The sequence below is a fragment of the Linepithema humile genome, chromosome 4, assembly GCF_040581485.1.
Source record: "Linepithema humile isolate Giens D197 chromosome 4, Lhum_UNIL_v1.0, whole genome shotgun sequence".
NCBI classification, from domain to species: Eukaryota; Metazoa; Arthropoda; class Insecta; order Hymenoptera; family Formicidae; genus Linepithema; species Linepithema humile.
In genome coordinates, this window is record NC_090131.1 from 7,413,744 (window position 1) to 7,423,850 (window position 10,107).

General features: G+C 40.9%; 1 protein-coding gene across 2 annotated transcripts in view; it reads left to right on the forward strand.

The window, feature by feature from the left end:
* LOC105677719 (apoptosis-resistant E3 ubiquitin protein ligase 1) overlaps positions 1-10,107 on the forward strand; it is an 81,209-nt gene that overhangs the window by 37,685 nt on the left and 33,417 nt on the right. The window contains exons 1-2 of one of the 2 annotated variants that reach the window (XM_012376529.2): positions 6,392-6,544; positions 6,802-6,995. In XM_012376529.2, the coding sequence (XP_012231952.1) occupies positions 6,818-6,995 (178 nt within the window). In that variant the 5' untranslated portion in view covers positions 6,392-6,544; positions 6,802-6,817. Of the gene's footprint in view, positions 1-6,391; positions 6,545-6,801; positions 6,996-10,107 lie in introns of those variants that run through there. The other variant, XM_012376528.2, reaches the window with a different exon arrangement.

A 10,107-nucleotide genomic window follows, 5' to 3' on the forward strand; every position in this document is an offset into this window, starting at 1 on the left:
ATGGACAGAGGAAATGCATCTCATCGCATTGATGCACTTTGTGATTATACAATGCGTTATTACTCGAGGAAATCTTAATTAAGGCACAATCGGAATCACGCCTTTTTTGTTCGCACACATTGCGCTTTTCGTTTTTTAAATTTTTTTCACAAACTCTTTCGCTCCGGAGTATTACGCTCTACTAAACATCGTCTTTACGAGTTCCGGATAATCGGCACGATGGAGATAATCACTTTATCATTGTCGTTTCCTTATTTTATCTCGTTGACTGCGTTAAACCGCGGAATCGCATGCTTGTTATCCTCATTACGATTCGTCATAAAACACGATTCACGGACTGCGAGCTTCACGCTCGACACGGTGTGGTGCGTAAAGCACTTTAATCGCGCATTTACGGTCTTCCGACTTTGCCTGGCGCCCGGTTGTTAATTGATCTAATTGCGCGCACACCGATAGAACGGCATGCCTCGGACCGGCACGTGTGAACACGTGGTCGTAAACAAGTTCGAATTGAAAATATCGTCGCGGTCCAAGAATAACGGTGTACCGTTAAATCAGATCGGATAATTAATATTGGTCTAAGAATAGCCGAGTGAAATTCAAGGGTGGTTCAATAATGCATTCACTCTTTCGCGATTTCTCAGCGACCGATCCAGTTTGCGTCGCGGTGGGGAATCGCGTAGGAAGGTGTTTTTCAATCGTGGAGAAAAATCACACCGATAAGCAGCATCAGCATTTTGAGCAGGATTAGGAAGAATTACAAAGTATTAGTGCTTGGCAAACCGATTATTAGCGTAATCACTAATCTATAAGCCGGTTTCACCGACGTCGAGTTAATCTTAATCGCGATTTAATCGCTTCCTTATCTCCTCTTCGGTTTCTATTCCTGGAAGGAGACGAGGAACCAGTTAATTCGAAACCATTCCAGTGTGAGAACGCTATCGATCGGCCGAAAAAGGACGCGGGGCACAAATTCTTTGTCTCCCCGTGCAAATCAGAGCCGCGTAATAAATAAGGTAAAAAAAGTGACGTGTTTTTTTTTAATTTCGCGTGTACACGCCGTCCGGTTCTGCGGGTCTCTGTCTCTCGGAAGACTCGGGAGAAAATAAAACGCGCACCGGGCAGAGACCGTGTCTCTCGACGCGCGGTGAGACCGATAAATAATATGGAAAAAAGCCGCGACGGCCGGTGTGCGCGCACTCAGTGGCCGGCAGTCTCCGCGTCCGCGAATTTCCATGCATTAAACATCCCGCCGATGTCAAAGCGCGACGGCTCCGGTCCTGAATACCGTGTTCGCGACCACACAGAGCGACTTCGTAAACCACGCGACCACGGACAGGGCGGCGAAATACGTCGCGACAGCGCGCTGGCTAAATTACTATCGGCGACCTCTCACGCGACCTCGTCGCAGGATAATCTGTACAGGACGTTCCACAACTCGCGACTTTAATTTTAATGACAGATTCTTTGGTGAAATCGATCTTATCTTAGCGAAAGCGTCGAAGTGCCGATGATTTCGGAGATATAAGCAATTGTACGGGCGAAGATTTTTTGCAAATTGAACTTTAAAGGAACAAACAAATATTAAAACTCTATTTTTTAGTTAATTTTGAGTGGACTTCAATAACACTTTAGTTTTATTAATTAATCGAAAAGAATTTAATTTGGAAAATGATCAGAATGATGATTTGTCTCTAAAATCTTGTTAAAGAAAAATTGATACCAAATTTATTAGAAATTAACATGGCGAATTTTGGAACGGCCTATACAAGCGCTCAAAGGATGAGATCATCGCTGAATTGCTCTAGTACGATCCTGTGGAATTGATGCAAGTACAATTTGTTGAATAAAAGGGAAAGCAATAAAAGGGAAGCAAATGTTCTCAGCGGAAGGTGCAAGAATGCGTTTCCTAAAGTGAGAACACACGGCAGAAATATGTTTCTATATTGCGATCTATTTGCATAGCGCTTGTCGCAGTCTATTTTTCACAGGAACAAACTTTAACTTCGCGCGCGGACTGCCGCTCTGTTATTATTCGAGACAGTGTTCCGAGGCGTATTTCCTTTGATAAATAAGGCGAGAGCATTTGTGTGCTCCACTTTATACCAATGACTCAACGTTATATTATCGATCTGTCACTTCGTACGTAAAAAAAAAAAGGAAAGACAGATCAAGTATTATTCGCTGCATTACAATATCTTATTTGTCCATTAGGTGGTTCAGTGAATGAGGTCACAGATACGCCTTCTCCGAAGTGAGAGCACACGAGTTTAATGAAGACTTGACAATTCGCCATCAGGCGGATTCCAATTCATAATTCTCGAACGCCGCCGCTGTTTCGTCGAGCGGAAGGTAATCGAGATTGACGGGTTGACAAAAACGGATTGTCCGCTGTGACAAACGGACGTGACGGTTTCTTGTCGACGAGAAATAGCGTCCCTCGCGTGGTGACCAGACTCGGCTGTGTCCTCTTCTCTCTCCCCCTTTTTCCTCCCCGCGTCATTGATATAATTGCTGCTTTCTCTCGGAAATATCGCGTGCGTGCAAGCAGGAGATTTCCTCTCGGGGCTGGAATGATTTCATGATAATTGCGTAGATGCTTAAGCACGCGTGTGCACGACGATGTCACACTTTTGTACGTCCGTAATTAGACGCCTGGAATTGCAGCTGAGACGGACGCGTTAATCACGGTAATACACGCCAGCTGAAACGCGGTGCATATCTCTCGGACAAAATCGCGGCGAGGCATGCGATTTGAAAGCTCCGTGTCGGGTCAACTTGCTCCGCGGATCTCTTGGAGTCCGATTGTGATGTTTGAAAACGAGAATCTTTTATATCGAAATAAATTAGTCTTCTCCTGCGTCGCTTGATTTCAATAGTAAAACTCGGTACACTATTATTTTCTTTTTATTTTCGTTCTTTTGCTGCCGTCTGTCTTTATTTATCGCTTGACTATTGTTCTGCTCTTCTCGGTTGTCGAGTATAAATTTTATTGATTTATACGTCACTTCTATTTTTTATTATCTTACAATGGACGTGTGATTCAATTCATCTCACATTTCCAGCGATAGTTAAACACAGCTATTTCTTACTTTAATCGAAAGGTTGTCTTAAGGATATATTTTACCAGTCAGATATAAGTGACATGTGAAAATTAATTTATTTCGAGCGCGTGGCGGAGAGAAAAATTTGACACGATTTCTCGCTTTCGACGTCGTGATTTAATAAGCAGCGTGGGATTTTAGAATAAACCGATTCGCCAGTTCGTCGTACCGGATGCGTGGCGGCGATCTCGATCGAAAGATAGCATTATTCGAATAGAATGTTATCGCGCATCCGTCGATTCCGGCTCTATCAGAAGCCCAGCACTGGGTCATTAGTTTACAGCGGGCGAAATAATGATCCGCCGCGGCCAACAGGTTGTCGCTACGATCACGACGAGAGAGCGTCCGCGTTACATTCCCGCCGCGGCACTCGCGGTCGGCTCTTTGCATTCTCGCTCGCAACATTTGCGTAACGGCCGCCCAACCGCCGGGCGCGCTGCGTGATAATCAAAGCTTAATCTTAACACACGATAATATTATGTCTTGCGCCGTATAGTAGCGTCCAGCCGCGGCGAGGCGCAATTTGCGTTTCTTTTCCGTCGTATTCGTGAGACGCGCGCACTCGCTTGCGCGCCGTCTCGCTCTCCCCGCGCTCATTCCGCTTATTGCGCCAATCTACCGTAATTCGTCACAATCGGATTCACGGAGATAGCGGCGAAAGCGTCGCGAGCGTGAACCTGCCCTTCACTGCGTTTGACGTTTCGCGTGTCGGTGTCAAGTCGATGAGCGGTCAATCGAGTCGTTCGACAAGCTTTTGCTCTTCACGAGATCGTCCGAAATTTTTCGCGCGCGCGATTGTCCGAAATCCCGCTCGCAGACTCGCATTCGCCCGCGTTCGTTGCGTGTTATCATCTTATATTCTCTTGACCACCCACTCGCATTCGACGCATCAGCGGATGCGGAATGACACTTGGACAAATTGCACCCAATCTGCTTAAGACATTCCGTCGCTTCAAATCTGCTCACGGCTTGCATCTGTGCTTGAGATAAAATTTTCTTCCACAGCGATCGCCGCGATGAAGAATGACTACACGCCAAAAAGTCTACGCGGAGATAAAGTGTATAATAAGGATTCGGAACGAATCCTTTGAAGTGTTACAGCAGTTTTGGAGCGAGGAAAAGTAATCGCGGACGTTTCGCGAGGCCGAAGTATTTATGAGAATCGTGGATCTCGATGAAACGTGTGATAATATTGGAATATCACACCGTATCTGCCGTGGCCGCTATATATAATTTGCATGTTTTCCCGATCGCTCTTGCCCGCGGCCTGATACTTCGAAGCCGCTCTCACCCGTGTGCTTGATCTACTTAATACATTATTTCCACCGTATTATTATCTTCATTCGACCCAAAGCCATCGATATCGATGTGGAGCACATTTTACCGACTCGATGTTTTGTTGATCTCGTATTGTTACGCGCACTTTTAAATATACACGATTGTCGAGAAAATACTTTTACATCTTGGAATTCACACAAATAATATTTTAGAACGGTAGAATAAGATTGTACATTCAAATAATTATCGCCACAATTCTCACAAACTGACTCTTATATTTTACGTTCATTCTTATCTTGCTTCTTCCTGAAAATGAAAAATTTGTCACACAATTTCCGTGAGAAGTGGAATATTCATTTTAGCGCGCGACATAGAAATGTTAGACGCATCGAGGTTGTATAAACTTGGCTAACGCACGAATTGTGTGAAAACGGCATACGCGGTCAAATTAGCGGCGACACCGAGAAACATGCGTAGTCACCAGCTTGCGATCATGAATGCAAGACAGCCGCGGTCTCTCTCGCTGTGCTCCAGTCTCAGAGCGAGGGTTACCGACTTTTACGCCTAGTCCGCCGGAGAACTCGGTCGCATTCGACATTCGACCGTCGCGAATGCGACGATGCACGGGGGGAGAGCACGGCTCCGTTCGTGCACGTAGGGCATCCCCTTTCGCAACCGTTAATTCAGCCTCCTTTGCCGGACACGAGCAAAGAACGAGATTCACCCATTATGCTTCCAGCGACCAATTTACGACTGTGTTCCATGTATCCAATCGAGAGCATCGCGCGCGAACTCGTTCCGGGCGAAGGATCGTCAACAACCGTGCGAAAGAAGCCTTCGTCTTTCCCGCTGGCGGATTTTATTTATTAAGATTTGATTCGCGCTCAAAGCCCGTTTCAAACGATTTATAATTCGCGACAGAACTCGAGATAAAAATTTATTTATAATTTCATATAATGGAAAATATTTTGTACATGTATATGCGTGTATTCTGATTTTTCGATTATTTCCTGAATTACATGACATATAAAACTATAAGTGGAATTCTACCCTGAATTCTGTTGCGAATTATAAATTATCTAAAGTAAATTTTACTCTAAAGTAGACTTTGTAATTATTCCACTCTTGAAAGTTCGCGTTTTATTGATTTAAATGGAAGAAGAGGCTATTTGAATTTATTAATTTCATTTGATTGAAAGACTCGATGAAGGAAAGATTTAATTTAACATTTTATTTTAAATTTAAAAATCGATAAAGCGCGTTTGTATAATGAAAATTTTGGTCACAGATATTGTATTATCATGTCGTCGGTATAATCATGCCAATTAATGACGCTAAATTAATGACACATATTTCCTTCCAGTAGATATTTTTCTGCTAAACTATTTGAAAATTGTAATTGCAGTTTGCAATTACATTTTTATTTTGTAACAGGAATAAGATTTGCCAACGGCGGATAAACTAGATATTGGAGTTTTACTTGTGAATGGAAAATTCTTATCTTGAGGTTACCATGTCTTCAGTCTTTTAGAATTCAGTTTCAACTTTATCGATAAACTAATAAAAAACTGCAAATATAATTTTTAAATATTTTTTAGGATATATTACAAGATTTTTAGGTTTTTTTAACGTGTTAATATAAATTTCTATACAAAAATAGTTGTATTTCTTCGCTTCTCACTTAATTACGTTGCATATTAATTATGTATCTTTTAATTGTGTAATACATTTTGAAGACAAATAATTTTATTCATAACATACCACGATAGTTTTCAAGTTTTTTCATCATGTTAACATATTAAATTCACGCAAATATGTAACACAGCCAAAGCAGAATGTTACAGAAGAAAAAGGGAGAGAAAATTAAACAGAAGTATAAGTGAAAGAAAACAAAGAGATGGAGAAGTAAATAAAAGTAAAATTGAACATTGGAATTAATATTCCACGACGGATTTGGCGCTCGTCGTTCGTGTAGTTCGATTTGAAAAATTCCCTAGAAGCTTTATCGCATTTCTCCACCTGTCGCTCCATCTGCAGTGCCCTGCGACGGCGTTCCGCTGCGTGCGTTGTCGTTCCGGCGTGAAAAGCTGCGCGAGGACACGGTTTTTATCGGAGGCTGCGTGTGGCGCGCGAGAACAACGGCAGCCCCGCGCGAAGATGTGGTAAGCCGATTTTCTCCGTCGAAAGCGAGCCCGATCAGCGACGCGATCAGCTGATCGGCCGGCGTCCGGCTTGTTTACAAACACCGTAGCGCACCTAACCTCCAATCTCGAACGCACATAACCTGTCAGTTTTGACGTAAAGCACGCGGTGCTAGCCGGACTCGTTCGTCAATAAAGGGATCGACGCTTTATCGTTTTCATTCAGTATTCCTGGAAATCTCGACTCCAGACTAATCGATCATTTCTTTCGGTTGCAGATGCACTGCACGGGCAATGGCACGATGGTCGACGGTGCTGTCCGGGGTGTTCTTGGCTCTTTCCATGGTTCTCTCTCTGGGAAAGCTGCTGATGCTCGCAGCGGGTACCGGGAGCAATGGGGAACTCACGGAGGCGGATCAGTGGCTCACCGAGATCGGCCTCGCGCAGTATCGCCCGCTCTTTAGGAAGAAAGGTAAGTGCTGCATCAGACACTCGACGACAATCCGCGGGATGCCGCCGCGGTATTTCAATTAACGCGACAGTTGTGACTCCAGCCGAGTTGCCAGTGTCACCGGAAAAAATTGACAATCCCTTTTTTGATTCATTAAGAATGCAAACTACTGCATTTTGTGCGCAGAATAAAACGCTTGAATAGAAGCAACGTAATCAGGGAATTGCGAGTATTAAAAGTAGAAAACAATTCGTTATACCTGAGCAGATCAAATGAAAAGGGATGTAAATGAGATTTTTAAAAATTGAGCACGTTTGAAGAATGTTCGCGCATTTTTTTCCTCAAAATTCTGTATCTCTTTGCTTCTGATACTTTAATTATGTTGTATATTAATATATTTTGAAACGTGGAGATAATCGAAACTTGAAATGAGAAATCGTCAATTAATATGCAGCAATTTCTGGATACGTAATGCTTTGAAATAGAATGCTCTTCAAGGCTGCATTGACAGTTGCGCAAAAATCTGCTCGCAATGCGTGCCACGTAGATCGAGTGTCTTTGTGACAGTAGTTGTAAAAGTATATACGTGCACACGCTTGACACAGATTATGTATTAGTGCGACAATCCCTTTTTTTCTCACTGTTGCGTAAATTGTTTCATTGATTGCCATTAAGCATCGTAATGACGCATTATTTCACACGATGTATGTAGTTTAATTCCGCACGAGTTTCCGCGCAACTTGATAAATCTTTGACGTGAGCTGTGTGAATTTATTCACGACAAATTAAATAATAAATCTCTCATACTCGCGTAGAATTTGCGCAGTGATATGAGATGCATGGAAATTGCGTTATACGTTATTACGGATATTGCAGAAAACGTGATGCGCCATGTAATCAATGTTGAAGAATCCGTGTAAATCGCGATAACACGATATTAACGGACGTTATCTCTGTTAATGTCCGACCATGAGAGCGCGTTGCAATTTTCTTTAAAAAGCATTTTTCGCAAAAAATTCATCTATAAATATGAAAAATTAATATTTGCAAAACTGCTAATTATATAACTTTAGAAAAAGTCTTATAGCAAAATGTGAATAATGTAGTATGACAGTGAAAGCGAGCAAAAACGCTGAAAAATTAATTAACAAATTTCTTGTTTCACTTTTCAAAATAAAAAGAGATATTAAATAAAATATGTGAAAAAAGTTCAGCCGGATTGCGCAATTTATAATTTTATTTTTAAAAATGTATATATATTTGAAGTACGATTATTAATTACATAATCTTGAAAATCTTAGGATTAAAATTTCAAGACTTTCGTAATTAATATGTTTAAAAAACATGATTGAAAAATTAAGCACAGAATAATAGAAGAATAATTTATATTTTCTAAAAATAGAATTATGTAATATTTGTCTGAAATCTTTTTTTACATTTTTTTTATTTAAAGACACTTTTTCTATTTTTAAAAAAAAGAAACGAGAAATTTATTGATATTAATTTGTTTTATAACTCGCTTTCGCATGTTCTATTACACAATGATATTCTCACTTCGCTGTTACAAAAGTACGTAAAAGTTGGCAGAGTTGAATGTGCTATATTTAATAGATATAATAATGCTTGCTTTTTCGTGTTTCTTTCGCCGATATTTTTATGGTCATCGTCAACTATAGTAATAAGATGATTATAAAAAAGAATTTATGCTCTAACCTTCGCGATCTGATGCGAATTATATTAACTGTTCTCACGGACGAGCAGAACGGTGGACGATAACGGACATTTATTATCATGATCGGAGCGATGGGGTGCCATTATCGGAAATTTTGACGCGAAGATTTATTATTTGGCGCAGAGTCAATTCCTTCGCGGACAATATTCCGGATACTATCGATTACTCGTAAATTTGATCTGCCTTTATGATGAGCCGCAGCTGTTTCTCTCAAAGGAGACTCGATAGCACGGCATCGTTCTAAAAGAGACTTTGAGATGAGTTTCAATGTTTACATAAAACTCTCAGTCACTCGTTGTCAGTCAAACTTATTAAAAATTCACATGGTTTTAGATTACCCATAGAATGGTGAATTGAAATAGTTGCCAATAAAATTTTAAACTTATAAATGTATTGGTTTTATCGAAACAAATGTAATGAAAATTTAAATACTAAAGTTTTTTAGTGTACAAACCGTTGATTCAACCCGTTTTGTAAATGGAAAGTTTACATATATAAATGTTGATTCAAATTCTGTTGTATAAATAGAATTGTTATCGATTTCATTGCGAATGATGCAATAACAGCAGCGATGGCTGAATACCGTAACAGCAATTATCGCGCGATGTCGACGTAGAAAAATTAATTAGCGAAGCCAGGCAATTTCAGGGTCACTCGAGATGAAATATCGATGCTGTAACTCGCTAGAAAAAGATCAGAATCAATGTTGTCTCCGTAGCCGATATCTATCGCGTGTATACTCGATATCTTGTGCAAAAGTTATCTGCGACCTTCCTTCGGGGAATTCCTCGCGGCTAGATTCGAAGTCTGATTATTGCCAAAGTTCGCGAGTGGCTGATTACGAGGAAGAAGCGCGTCCGTGCTCCATTAATCTCGCCGGTTGCATCTTGCCGGGCACCCCGAGATTAATCGCCACGCATCAGCGACGATATATACGGATCATCGTTTGAGATGCTCGTTTTTCCGTGCACGCCTTCCGCGCTCTATCTCGGCGCCACGGAAAGAGCGCGCTGATAAAGCGATAAATCAAGCAGCATTGCCCGATCTTTTATCGTCTCGGTCGCGCTGGTTGCCAAGAATATCGGCACGTTCGCTCTCGCGATTCGTAAACTTCTCGGTGTGTACAATTGAGTACATTGATGGCGTCAGATGCGCTTAGTTCGTTCAATTCAATTCAAATTTTTTTGTATTAATTGGTCTCTGCCGGACCATCTAGATTTGTTTATTAAAAAGTCTTTTTTGGTTGTTTATATTTAACAATTTTTTTTTATCAAGAAAGTTTCTGAATTTAAATTTATAAAAAGTAAATTTTTTTTGTATTTATTGTTAATTTTATACATATTGTTTTACTATTCAAGTATAACGATGATGGCTATAAAAAATTTTTTATCTAGGAAATAA